Source organism: Peromyscus californicus, unplaced genomic scaffold (assembly GCF_007827085.1).
Source record: "Peromyscus californicus insignis strain IS unplaced genomic scaffold, ASM782708v3 Scaffold_12__1_contigs__length_115047231, whole genome shotgun sequence".
In the NCBI taxonomy this organism is placed as follows: domain Eukaryota; kingdom Metazoa; phylum Chordata; class Mammalia; order Rodentia; family Cricetidae; genus Peromyscus; species Peromyscus californicus.
This window is the reverse complement of record NW_026294413.1, coordinates 2760341-2774488: the sequence shown is the minus strand read 5'-3', so window position 1 is coordinate 2774488 and position 14148 is coordinate 2760341. Positions and strand designations below refer to the sequence as shown.

Genomic DNA, 14148 nt, shown 5'->3' with positions numbered 1-14148 from the left:
CCTGGGCCACATCCCTAGCCCCAGGAATGGAAGGTGCTAGCTTGAATACAAATGTCCATCCCAGGCTCCTGTGTCAAAGCCTAACTAGTCTTGGGAAGTGAGACCTATCTGGAGGAAGCAGGTCATTAGGGCAGGTCCTTGGGATGCCCTGTCCCTGGCACCTAACTGTCTCTTTCTCTGTTTCTTTTCTGCCATCATATAAGCTGCTCCACAGGCTGTCTCTACCATGAGGGGCGAAATTAACCCTTTTTAAGTTGTTCTCTCACAACACGGGTCTGTAGGACCCCAGGGATTTCTAGTCTGGGATCCTTCTAGCCAGAGACAGGAAAGGGCAGGTGCCTAAAAGTCACATGGGTGAGGAGGAGTCATCAGGCCAGCAGCAAAGGGAAGAGCCCCTGGAAGAGATGACAGAGCAAAGGGAGGCTGTAGAGCCAGCGGGAGCTGGGTGAGCCCAGAGCTGGGTGCCAGCAGAGAGAAGTAAAGAGAGCCAGGGAGCAAGGAGAACCAGGAGAGCCAGGGAGCCAGGAGAGCCAGGGAGCCAGGGAGCCAGGAGAGCCAGGGAGGAAGGAGAGCCAGGGAGCAAGGAGAGCCAGGGAGCAAGGAGAGCCAGGGAGCCAGGAGAGCCAGGGAGCCAGGAGAGCAAGGGAGCCAGGAGAGCCAGGAGAGCAAGGGAGCCAGGAGAGCCAGGGAGCCAGGAGAGCAAGGGAGCCAGGAGAGCAAGGGAGCCAGGAGAACCAGGAGAGCAAGGGAGCCAGGAGAGCCAGGGAGCAAGGAGAGCCAGGGAGCCAGGAGAGCCAGGGAGCCAGGAGAGCCAGGGAGCCAGGAGAGCCAGGGAGCCAGGAGAGCAAGGGAGCAAGGAGAGCCAGGGAGCCAGGAGAACCAGGAGAGCAAGGGAGCCAGGAGAGCAAGGGAGCCAGGAGAGCCAGGAGAGCAAGGGAGCCAGGAGAGCAAGGGAGCCAGGAGAACCAGGAGAGCAAGGGAGCCAGGAGAGCAAGGGAGCCAGGAGAGCCAGGGAGCAAGGAGAGCCAGGAGAGCAAGGGAGCCAGGAGAGCCAGGAGAGCCAGGAGAGCCAGGGAGCCAGGAGAGCAAGGGAGCCAGGAGAGCCAGGGAGCCAGGAGAGCCAGGGAGCCAGGAGAGCCAGGGAGCCAGGAGAGCAAGGGGAGCTGCCACCACAGATGATGACAGGTTCTGTCCACATGAGCAAGGACTTCCCGTTGGGACCTCAGAGCAGACCTCTTGTTCTGCTGCTCACCTGAGGAGTGAACCTGGAAGGGAAAGGAAGCTTTAAAGAAATGGCCTTGTTCTCCCCACACCAGGCAGGGCTGAGCTGTATCCAGCCCTGCCATCACTCCATCAGTGCGTGTGGGCCAGCCCACCACAGCACAGGCTGATCCTTACAGAATCAATTTGTGTATCATTCGAACCACAGCCACAGTGAGAAATGCAGCCTATGCATGCATCCTGGACATGGGACCTGGGAATGAAAGATGCAGGGCAAACACCTCCTGCTATAATCTAGACTTCTCCTCATCCCCACTAAGTGCTCATGACCATAACTGAGATAAACGATGCCTTCTGTTTGAAAACCACACGCTAAAACTCCAGCTTCAGACCAGTGTGCATGTGTGCCTGTTTCCTCTCGGCCCCTGCCCCAGAGTTCCTTGGGAGAGGAGAGTTCTGGGTCACTTGAGGTCCCCCGTCCTATACATTCTTCTTGATAGTAATTCCCATTAAAGAGACATCCCCACATCAGCCTCTCCTTCAGCCGCTCACCTGCTGGAGCTCAGTGGGAAATCGTGGTCTTTCCATGTATAGTACCCAGCACTTGCCTTCAACCAGAAAGAAAATTTAAAACGGACACTAAGACCTCAGATTTGTCCCTGTATAGCAGCAAAAAGCTTGGCATTTATCCGTCTCATCATTTGCTCGTTATTGCAAGTGTCCTATGTTTTGTTGTGTAGGTAGTCCGTCCAGGCGGTAAATATCTCTGTGGGGTTGTTGTTGAGACAGAGGGATGGAATCTTATGTAGCCTAGGCTGGCCTTGTATTCACTGTGACAGGTCTAGACTTGACCTCTCACCTCTGGCTCATAAGTGCTGTAATTACACCCAGCCTGAACTCTTTGCCTAATTGAGAAAGCAGGTTATGGATAAGTTTGGGGGCTCCACCTGTCTGCATTGAAGACTACTATGAACACAGTACAGGAAGCCTCCGTACTCACACAACCAAGATTTGTGGTCTGTGCAAGCCTGGCACTTCCTGCCCCCAGTGGCTTTAGGTTACCTCCATTTCTCAGTTACTGCCCCTGCCTCAGCTCTCCTTGCATATGGCTACTGCTGCCTACAGAAGCCCCAGGCGTCAAGCAGGACTCAGCACATGCTGCCTCTGTAGAAGAGACCAGAGTGCCTACAGGCAAGAAACTGGCCATGCCAGCAACCAAGTACATGGTGACGTCAGAGCTGTGGTGTCAGGAGTGCAACTCCAGTGATGGACTTGTTGGCATGTGTGTGCACACATGCACACATGCCTGTTTCAGAGCCTCCCTCCAGGATCACACTTGACGCAGGAGTGTGGCCAGTGGCCTTCTCACAGCCTGGCCCCAGTGGACCCCACTGCGTCAGAGCCTCAGAAGCTCTGTTTCCTTGTCTATTTTGTGTAATGGCTACTTTTGGTTATTAGCATGATTGGATTAGGAGACGCTTAGGGCATTAATGGGGTGCCCCTCTGGGTGTGTCTGATGCGAACAGCACCCTCCTGTGGCTGGGTTCCCAGTCCGAACAAAGCGGGAAACAGGAAGATGCCCCTGAGCTCCAGCATTCCACTTTGGCTGGTTCCTAGTCCGCTGAGATGTGCGGAGTCACAGTTCCATGACTGCGCCATGCCCTCCTCACCATGGCAGACTGTACCCTCTCTCCCATAAGTCACTTTCTGTCAGGTGTTTAGTCATGGCGCCAAGAAAAGTAATGAATACAGTAAGGATCACATGAGATTTTCCTGTGATATAGTAAACACTTGGATTACCTTTAGTCGTTTTTGTTGATTTTTTTTTTTTTTCAGAGAGGGAGGGAAGGAAGGAGAGAGAGAGCACATGCACCAGAGGACAACCTTGGGTCTCCTCCTTGGAATACAGTCCACTGTACCTGGCATTTTTACATGGGTACTGGAGTACCCTTGTGCTTGCAAGGCAAATGATTTATCAGATGAACCCTCCTCTCAGCTTTGTTTTGTTTTGTTTTTTGAGACAGGGTCTCATGTAGCCCAGGCTAGACTCAAACTCACTCTGTAGCCCAGGCTAACTTTGAACTCCTGGTGCTCTTGCTTCCACCTTCCAACTGCTGGGATTATAGGCTAGATTACAGGTCTAGACTTAATAATCTTTTATTGTCAGATCTGACCTGGGAATAGAAATGAACTGACTCTGGTTATTTTAGAAGCTTTGAGCTTTCCCACAAAGTCATGTGAAAATCATGTGGGCTAAGGAAGAACTTAATTGCTGTGGATATCGCTTGGTGTAAATAAAATGCTGATTGGTCAGTAGCCAGGCAGGAAGTATAAGCGGGACAAGCAGAGAAGAGAATTCTGGGAAGTGGAAGGCTGAGGCAGAGAGACGCTGCCAGCCGCCACCATGACAAGCAACATGTAAAAGATACCGGTAAGCCACAAGCCATGTGGCAACTTATAGATTAATAGAAATTGATTAATTTAAGATACAAGAACTAGATAACAAAAAAAAAAAAGAACTAGATAGCAAGAAGCCTGCTGCAGCCATACAGTTTGTAAGCAATATAAGTCTCTGTGTTTACTCAGTTGGGTCTGAGCCGCTGTGGGACTGGCGGGTGAGAGAGATTTGTCCTGACCATGGGCCAGGCAGGACTGGAAAACTCCAGCTACACTTAGTGTTGTTGGCCCTCAGTTTTCTGCTCTCTTTGCAGGTTGCCCGGCTCATGGAGATGGGATTTTCCAGAGGAGATGCCTTGGAGGCCCTGAGGGCCTCAAACAATGACCTCAATGTGGCCACCAACTTCCTGCTGCAGCACTGACATTCAGCCCAGCTGTTGAGTGACAGTGGCATGTCCCTGCCACCACATCAGCCTGAAGACCCAGCAGACTCCAGCACAGATGTCCTCAAGAGGAGAGGGTGGTCCCCACCATACACTGTCCTTAACTCCAAGATGGTTACCATTGTAGTATCAGATAAGTTTGCCATTAAATTAGCATGTATTTTCTATCTTTATTTTTTTACTGGGCCTTTCTCAGTTTGGAGAATCGTCATTCTTAACATGTTCAAATGCATGACAGTTGCAGGTTTCTGTGGCAGTTTATAGCACGCGGATGGGAACAGCTGTCATGATGCTCATGTGGAGCAGTCTGCTTGTCCTCATCTCAGTAGAGGGGCAGGTCACGTGACACCAGGAAGGATGTGTCACACTACTCTTTATGGACTATTTTTTCTCTTAAATTTGTGTTCACATCCCAGTGGCTGTCCTGCCCATACTGCCCACACACTGGACAGTGTCCTCCAGGCCTCCATGAGGGAGGAAGCAGGAGATGAGCTCCCTCCAGCCTAGGGAATCTGTCCCAACTCCTCCCTGCTTTCAGTAAAAATAACAATCCAGTGCCAACTTCAGGTTCTGGAATACTCCATAATACCTAACTGGGGTTTATTTTGCCCAGAATGCCCTATGGGAGCCACTCAGGCTAAGGGGTGAAACAGAGTAAGAGGTGAAGTGAGCAGAGAAAGTTGCTTTCTAGAAACTTGTGGGGCCTGTGCAGAGAGCACAGAGCTGGTCGGTGTGGCTCAGCCCCACTTGGGCTAACCTGCTGGCCCTCTGCACACACCACCAGCTCTTCTGGCAGCAGCCCCATCCTTGCCCCCTTGTAGTGGGTGAGGCAATACCCACTGTGGGGCACAGTCAGGGAGGTGTAGGCAGGAGGCAGCCCACTGTGAGCACAAACAGTTCTAGAAGTTGATGATTGTCCTAAAGCAAACTGCACTGGTGGGTGTGTTCTGCAAAATGAGCAGCAATGTGTCAAATTGATGCAAATTTAGGTGTGTGATACTTACAATAAAGTTTTTATGTGTTTTACTTTTCAGTCATTTTTATTAGACTTCTCTAAGTAAACTTTATTCTAGGCAATTCCACCAAAAAGAACAATGGACACAGACTACTCAGGATTCTGGAAGGCTGAGGGTCTGTGCAGTGAACATTCCCTTCTGTCCCTGCCATGCAGAGTCACCACGGGCAGCACACTGCTGTCACTGCACCATGTCTCTGACTCTGAGCCTGGGACCCTGCTGCTCAGAACAGGGTTAGGTGCTCTGCAAGTCAGCTGTGGCCACCCGCCAAGCTCAGCGTGTGAGGACAGTGGCCACCTTCCTCTACTGGCCAGGGCCATGGGACACTGCCCCTGAAGGCAGGGATATAAAGGGACACTCTGAGACCTACCCTCTCTGAACTGCTGAGACAGGGAGCCACAGTCCAGACACCCACTGTCTCTTGGTCTCCTCACCTTCCCACAGTTACCCCGCCAAGGAAAAGAAGAAGCCTTTCCCACAGCGCAGCCTCCCTGTATGGAGTCCAGTTAGAGACTGCATTCAGGAGGACAAGGGCTCTCTGCCAACTGGGACTGCGTTTCATGGAGGGCCCATCCTGCCCCAGGAACCCTCCATTTCAGTCCCGCAGAGGGTTGACAGTTAAGTGACACTCTGCCCCTCCAGAGTCAATCTTGGAGCCTTCCTTAGAGGTACAGTGCCCAGCACTGGTCTCCTGCCATTGCCAGCCTCAGGCTCTCAGTCCTGTCCAACCCGCCTGCCACTCTTGCCCCACTCCTGCCCCACCCCGTCTTCTGCACACAGTGGCCTGGCAGGACTTTGAATACCTGAGAACATCCCACCTTGACAAGATACTTGGAAATCTTTCAGGTCGATTGCACCCCAAAGGAAGGCCTCAGTGGGTGATGCCTGCCAGAGGGAAGCATCATCAAGCTCTTTGATTGGGTCTAGAAAAGCCTTAAGGCTGTTGGCTTTGTGCAAACGGTAAGAGAGAGCGTTTTCAGGCAAGCAGATTCCAGACCGAAATAGGAAAGATTCGGGGAAGTTATCCATAGTGACAAAATAAAACATCACATTCAAACCATACCAATAACTAACTAAAGAAATAGAATTTCTTTGTTTGTTTTTCAAGGCAAGGTTTCTCTGTGTAGCCCAGGCTGTCCTGGGACTCTCTCTGTAGGCCAGGCTGACCTTGAACTTGAAGAGATCCATCTGCCTCTGCCTCCCAAATGCTGGGATTAAAGGCATGTGCCGCCACCCTAGCACTTCTACTATATTTAACATAAATTCTCCTAAGTACCAGTGCACATCCTGGGATATGAGAGCTTTTAGTAGGTAGGTTCCCCTAGTGTCAGTGGTGGTGATGACCCTGGAGGGCAGGGATGATAGTTTGTAAATATTCAGTACCTCAGTTGCTTACTCGCACTGAGGGCCCTGGGTATGTGTTTATGGGGAGGGAATAGAGTGGCACTTGGCCACAGGAGCCTCAACTGGGTGACTGCTGGGCTACTGTCTCACTTCAGGATCCCATGCCTTTCTTAGGTTCTAGAAGAATTCCCCAAAATGGTCTGACTGCAGACCCCGACTTAAGGCCCCAAGACAAGGCCTCACTCCCAGGCTGGAGCCAGCAGACTGCCGTATTTGGGATGGCCCTTGACCCTGAGAAGGGCCTTGGCTCCCTCCCACCAGACTAGCAGCAGTCAAATGCTCAAGTTTTTCACACATTGGAGTGGTCCTGAGCTCTAAATTTAGAAATTTTGTAATCTAAAGCTTGTTACAGCTTGAAAGTCATTCACACAAACAATCAGAAATAAGATAAACTGGGAGCAGGCATCTGGTTTTATTCTTTTAACATTATTTTAACCTTTTACATTGATTGTGTGTGTGCCACGGCACACATGTGGAGGTCACAGGACAACTTTTGGGAGTTGGTTCTCTCCTTACACCGTGTGGGTCCTGGGGATTAAATTGAGGTGGTCAGACTTGGCAGCAGGTGCTCCTCCCCACAGGGCCATGTCACCAGTCTCTCTCTTAACAACTTTTAAAATAATCAAACCATGGCTCAGTCTGCTCCTGCTCTCTAAGCTGGAGCTCCGTCTCTTATGCGATAGGAGGCCTAGACTAGTTTCCCTCTCTGCGAGAGGCTTGGCTTGGTCAAGTATTTGCTGGACTTTTTCTGCTTAAAAAAACAAGGCACTCTCCCCGTTAAACCAGCCCCTCAGCTAGTTCACTGTATCTTCCTCTTGGTGCACACCAAATGCAGCAGACACCGATGCACTCCAAACTCCTAGAAGACTGGCAGAAGTCCCCTGGAGTCCTTACAGCTTTATTCGTGTGAGACTAGGGCTCAGTCCTGGCTCACAGAGATAGGTTTTAACAAGTCTGCACAGATATGCCAAGCCAGTGAGCCTTCACACACACACACACACACACACACACACACACACACACACACACACACACACACACACAAGCACAGGGACTTCTGCTTCCATCCCTTGCCCTGGACACAGTGAAGAAGTGGGAAGAAAATCTTTCCACGTAGAGAATACTGTACTGGGGACAGTGTTCTCCCTGGGCGACAGGGCTGATGGGAAGGAGGGAGCTAGGTCCCCCTGCTGTCACCTTCCTAGGGCCTTGCTGTGTAGCCCAAGCTGGCCTCGAAATCCCAGCAGTTCCTTTTTTTGCTCAGCCTCTGGAGTGATGCGATGACAGGCCAGTCATTTACAGCCCACACCACGGCACATCACTGAGATCCACTTAGGGTTTCATTATCAAAATTGAGCGCTGAATGGAGCCGTCAGGGGCTGTCTCTTCTAGTCCCCCCAGTCTGGCTGTTACACTCCTGTTCTGACAGCGGATGTTTGGGGAGCCATTTGCCAACACATTCAGCTCAGTTCTTAGGGGAAGCACCTTCCTTTCCTCTCTCAGTGCCAGGAATCGAACACATGGAGTCTCACGTGCTAAGCAAGCTGCATTTCCCACCTTCTCACTTGCTGTTCGTCAATTTTCATAATATCCAACTTACTTCATTTCAGAGCAGTGGGCACATCTGAGTCAGTGAGGCTTGGGCACAGGCGCAGCCATCTCTCAGTGAGACCTGACGTGCAGAGAACCAGCTGCCTGGGCCAGCTCAGCAGCCATAGGCCACCATCAGACTTTATCGGCTACCCATTTTAGCAAGTGAGGGTAGATGAGAGTATCCCCATGGGAGGTACAATGGACAGGAGAATGGAAAAAGTTGCTCAGGCTGGGACAGTCAAGAGAGACATCACCAGTAAAACTTGTTCAAGCAAAGCAGTAGCAACTCTTCACTAGCTCTGAGTGTCACAACTGCTTAATTCCTGGCACTGCGCATGCTGAGAGTCCAGCAGCCCCCACCCAGAGAGTACAAGATGTTTGATCGTAGCAACTGAACAGGACAGTATCCCAGAGCCAGTACCCTGTTGGGATCTTCCTCCCTTCTCTCGGTTTAGTGTTTAACACTGTGTGGCCCCTCGTCCCACTCCCAGTCCCTGTGTAGATGAGAGTTTCCCTAGAGGGACACCAATAGCAGTGCACGGGTGCCTGGGGGCAGGCCACCCACAGAGTCGGAAAGACAGACATCAAAGCCTGACGAACGGCAAAACCTGTGAATTCAAGGGGAAACTGACCTCTGATACACTTACGGCTCTTGCACTCATGTGAACTCACAAGGAAACTGATCTCTGATACACTTACGGCTCTTGCACTCATGTGAACTCACAAGGAAACTGATCTCTGATACACTTACGGCTCTTGCACTCACAGTTCACCCAATTCTGGAGCTGAGAAGAATGTCAGAGGTCTTGCTGACTAACGTCTTCGTCGCACAGATGAAGGCAGCATCCAAAGCTGCCAGTGACTGAGGATACCTTGACTCCGTCTGTTGATAATCCATCTAGAGAAGGCCCCTTCAGCCCACCTGCCTGGTGGGAGATCTGAGCCTCTTCACAGGGGAGGTAAGTGTTTGCAAGAACATGAACTCAGCCTCTGGTGCCTCTGCCAGAGCAGGTGTGCATCTGAGTGTGTGGAAAGGACTGTGGTTACTGCTGGGCCTGTCATCATGTCCCCATACTCATATCTGCATTAGTTTAGTGAACGCCAGCATGAGAAAAAGGTTACAAAAGGAGATAAGATTAACAGACTTCAGCAGAAGTGTTCAGCAGAAAGCACTGATGAGCAAGCAAGAAAAATCAACTCAAGGCTGGAAGAAACTCAGTCTGGAAATGTAGGGCATCAACTTGGCCTGCAGAGAGAGCAAAGCTAACTTGTATAGTACAGTAGGGCCCCCAACACTTGAACACGGGAGAACAGATTCTCTACAGCTCTGAGGCCAGCTAGCCTTGCATTTGTGGTATCTAGAGGGACACTAAAAGGTCAGTCTCCAGTATACGTCATCCTTACTCTAAATGTTACACATGTGCATATATGTGTGCTCCCCCCCACGGATTGACATCCACACATGCATAACACACACACACACACACACACACACACACACACACACACACACATATACACATGTGTGCACACATACATATGCACACATACATGCACACACACACATGCATGCACGCACTCTCACAACCACACAGGGTGGGGATAGAAGGAGGTCAGTAGTAGAGCACTGGCCTAGCATGCACAAGGCCTGGGTTTAATCCCAACTACAGCAAAAGAAAATGCAAAGCATTTTCAAAGGCACTGTTAGTCATCTCAGACAGTAATATCAAAACACAGAGGGGTTTCCAGAACAAAAATAGTTTCCTTGCAGTTCTAGGGGCTGCACAGCCCAGATCAAGGTGCTCACAGGGTTGGTTCTCCTGAAGATGGTGCCTTTCTGTGCCCTCGTGTGGCCTCCCTCCATCCCTGCCTGTCCAGAATTAGCACCCATGCTAGTGACTTTGTTTTAATTCACCTCCTTACAGTCTGCATGGTCACTGTGAGGTTCTAGGCATTACAACTCCCATATATGAATTTGAGGGGACACACTCAAGTCATAACAGATACCTGAAGTAAAACCCTGTTATGACAAAGTCATTCAGTACTCCACAGGCTTGAGAAGCCGCCTCCCCAGTTCTGCCCAGCCCTGGGGACTGCTGTGGGGACCCAGGGATGAGGAGCCTAAGTTTGTCTGTGGTGGTATTGTGTTCCCCAAAATATTGTGCACCCTAATAAACTTATCTGGGGTCAGAGACAGAACAGCCACAATATTAAACATGAGGATAAGCAGTGGTAGCACACACCTTTAATCCTAGCATTCCAGAGGCAGAAATCCATGTGTTCAAGGATACAGCCAAGCATGGTGACTCACGCCTTTAATCCCAGAAAGCGAGCCTTTAATCCCAGGGAGTGGTGGTAGAAAGTAGAAAGGTATATAAGGCATGAGGACCAGAAACTAGAAGCATTTGGCTAGTGAAGCATTCGGGCTTCTAGCAGCAGTTCAGCTGAGATTTCATTTGGATAAGACTCAGAGGCTTCCAGTTTGAGGAAACAGGATCAGCTGAGAAGTTGGCCAGGTGAGGTTAGCTGTGGCTTGTTCTGTCTCTCTGATCTTCCAGTGTTCACCCCAATACTTGGCTCCGGTTTGTTTTATTAATAAAGACTCTTTAGGATTCCTGCTACATTTGTCCCTCACACACTTTTCTTATTTTTTAAAGTCTGTATTTATTATTTGCATGTGTGTGCATGTGATGTGCCTGCACACACATATTAAGGATGAGTGCATGCCATTGCACGTGGGTGGAGGTCTGAGGACAACTGGAAGGGATGATTCTCTCCTCTCATCTTTATATGATTCCTGCAAACACCTTTGCTCACTGAGGCATTTCTCAGATACCAGGCTTGTTTCTTAAACACTATATTCATGGTTTCTTCTTAGTATTTAAAAATGCTAATAAGGTAGAATCTGATTTTGAAGATAAAAAACATTCCAAAATATTTTTAATTACATGACTATGTAACCATCCCCAGTTACCCACCAAATCCGAGAGTCCAGATGGAGGTATATAGTTCCTCCCTGGGCACTCCTGAACACATGTTGTCTCCTGTGGTGATCTGATTAAAAATGGCCCCCACAGTCTCATGTATTTGAATGCTTAGTCACCAGGGAGTGGCACTGTTTGAAAGGTAGCCCAAGATGATGTGGCTCTCCATCTGTCATGCTTCAGCTCTTTTGAAAGAATTACAAAGATTAGGAGGTGTGGCCTTGTTGGAGGAAGTGTGTCACTGGGGTAGGCTTTGCCTGTGGATGAGGATGTAGCTCTCAGCTACTTCTCTAGCACCATGCCTGCCATGCCCGCTGCCATTCTCCCCACTAGTGGTAACGGACTAAACCACTGAAACTGTAAGCCAGCCTCCAATCAAGTGCTTTCTTTCATAAGAGTTGCCTTGGTCATGGTGTCTCTTCACAGCAACAGCACAGTGACTAAGACACCTCCCCACCCACAAGCTACTTCCTCTCCCCTTTACAAATGTTTGTTTTTGAAAGGCATGCTTCACAGGCAATCTCTCCTTAGTATCCTTGTCCATACCCTGTACGTCAGCTTACTCACTAATACCATCCCTCCTAGCTGTCCACCATGGCAGTTTCTCTGTAGATCAGGCCTGCAAAAGCTGCATCAAAAGAGGAGGGGTGTCGTCAACACTCCCACCTGAGATTCCAGATACTCCACCAGCTTCCCATGGCCTCTGGAGGTGCAATATAACTAAAAGGGGGGACTCCTTTGGTGCAGCTTTGAGAAGGTTACCAAGGTTTGAGTGGGACCTTTTTTAGTGATGTTATAAAAAAGTCCAATAAACTCACTGGCTCACCAGACTAGACTCAGGTGGAATCATTTCATTGTTCTGTCACTGGTACCCTTGATGGGGTTAGGAGACGTTTGTCTACCTCTCTCTTGGGAAGAGTTGGTACAAAGCCAAGGTTTCTTGCTCTTCTGCCACAGAACATCCATCAATTTCTTGTAGTTTATATTATATGTACTGCCTACCAAGGGAAGTCATATTATCATGCATGTGGGTGTACACAGTGCTTGTGCACACACACACACACACACACACACACACACACACACACACACCTCTAGAGAACTCACTCCCTAGGGCCTGACACTTATGCTTTCTGTCCCATTTCAGAACCATCAAAGACAACAGAGCATGTGCCAGGATCCAGATACTGTAGGTATCATGGGTCTTGGGCATTTAAAAATGCAACTTTTGGGGGCTGTAGAGATGGCTCAGTGGTTAAAAGCACTTGCAGAGGACATAGGTTTAGTTCCTAGAACCCACATGGTGGCTCTCAACAGTCTGTAACTTCAGTTCTAGAGGGTCTTATGCTTTCTTCGGGCATTCTTGAGTACTAGGTATGCACATGGTGCACATTAATGCATACAGGCAAAACACTCATACACATGAATATTTAAAAGTAAAATTGTAGCTGAAGTTCTCCTGTGTCCTGCCCGGGCCTTGCAACCACTCAGACCCAAATAAACACACAGAGGCTCATATTCATTAAAACTGTATGGCCTAATGGCTCAGGATTCTTGCTAGCTAGATCTTACCTCTTAAATTAACCCATTTCTATAAATCTATACCTTGCCACATAGCTCATGGCTTACTGGTATCTTTACATCTTGCTTCTCATGGTGGCAGCTGGCAACATCTCCCTGTTCTGCATTTCTCCTTCCTCCTCTCTAGTTAGAATGTCCCACCTAACCCTATTCTGTCTCACCATTGCCAAACAGCTTTATTTATCAACCAATCAGAGCAACATATTTGATCCCCATGAGACTACCAGCACCCCCTATCAGCAGGAATTGGCTAGAAAACTATGCCCACACTCCCAAAAAATGGATTATGGATGTTTGTCTTTGTTTAGATTGTGGTTGCAAATGGTTTTTTTTTTTTTTATTTTTAAATTTATTTATTTATTATGTATATAGTGTTCTGCCTGCATGTATGTCTGGAGGCCAGAAGAGGGCACCAGATCTCATTACGGATGGTTGAGAGCCACCATGTGGTTGCTGGGAATTGAACTCAGAACCTCTGGAAGAGCAGCCAGTGCTCTTAACCTCTGAGCCATCTCTCCAGCCCGTGGTTGCAAATTGTTATTGGTCATAGTCAATCTCTTTCTAAAAGAAGAAAGGAGGGTATGATATAAAAATATAGGATATAGATATGATAGGATAAAAGGGTAGATTATTGAATCTACTTTTAAAGAGCAACTACTTGTTTGAAATATTTTACATTTCTATGGGTTTTAGTTTATTGATACAAATTTAAAGTTAATTTTGTTATACTGTATGTATATTTCTACTCTTGTTTAAAGTATTTTGTGCAACTCATTTGAAATTGTAATGTATAGTTGAGAAACAGATTAATAATTAGTCTTCTATGATAGTCAAACTTATAGTCATGTTAAGTTTTCTGGGTATACATAGATATATTTCAGATAGATAGGTAATCTTCAAACACCTCAAAGACATACAGAATGTGGCATTTAAAATGTTTTAAAAATTTAGACTTTCTGGACAGTGAGACATGTCTGCTCCTGGCAGCACTGATTTACTTCAAAGAAAAAGATGGGCATCAATGACACTCCATAAGGAATTTATCTTCTTCTTGGCAAAAATAGCCATTTGGGCAAGAAACTGTTCTTGCCTGGACTGCTTGACAAAATGTTGTATAAAGTGGACATGCAGGACCATAGAAAGGTGATCACTGAACTTCGCAAAATGAAATGGTCCTTCAGGTTGCCACTTTGCAGAAGAAACTGCCAGACATTCTACAGGATACAGAGAGAAGTGACTGAGAGACTCTAGGTCTGTAGGCTAAAGAATGGATGCCCCAACATTGCAGAAGAACTTTGAGTAACTGTCCAGATAGCCAGCTGTCTCTATCATTCTAGATTTTTGGAAGTTGCTTACAATGCTTTTCCTTTTTACTTAGGTAATATTATATCCTTCTGAGGTCTTTGATGTAGTTGAAAACTAGGTAGTTATAATTATGGTTTTCCTTGGTTTTTTTTTTTTTTAATTTATTTTAATTTATTTTGCAATACAATTCAGTTCTACATATCG

General features: G+C 48.1%; 2 protein-coding genes across 6 annotated transcripts in view; both read left to right on the top strand.

Moving 5' to 3' along the window:
• Ubac2 (UBA domain containing 2) overlaps positions 1 to 5087 on the top strand; it is a 184008-nt gene extending 178921 nt beyond the window's left edge. For both annotated transcript variants that reach the window (XM_052732403.1, XM_052732402.1), the window contains one exon: positions 3933 to 5087. In XM_052732403.1, the coding sequence (XP_052588363.1) occupies positions 3933 to 4040 (108 nt within the window). In that variant the 3' untranslated portion in view covers positions 4041 to 5087. The remainder of the gene's footprint in view (positions 1 to 3932) is intronic.
• A 118-nt stretch (positions 5088 to 5205) lies between these two features.
• The window catches only part of LOC128107024 (putative mitochondrial import inner membrane translocase subunit Tim8 A-B), a 95660-nt gene continuing 86717 nt past the window's right edge, over positions 5206 to 14148 (top strand). For all 4 annotated transcript variants that reach the window (XR_008216914.1, XR_008216915.1, XM_052732404.1 and 1 more), the window contains exon 1: positions 5206 to 9033. The gene's annotated coding sequence lies outside the window, so the exon portion shown is untranslated. The remainder of the gene's footprint in view (positions 9034 to 14148) is intronic.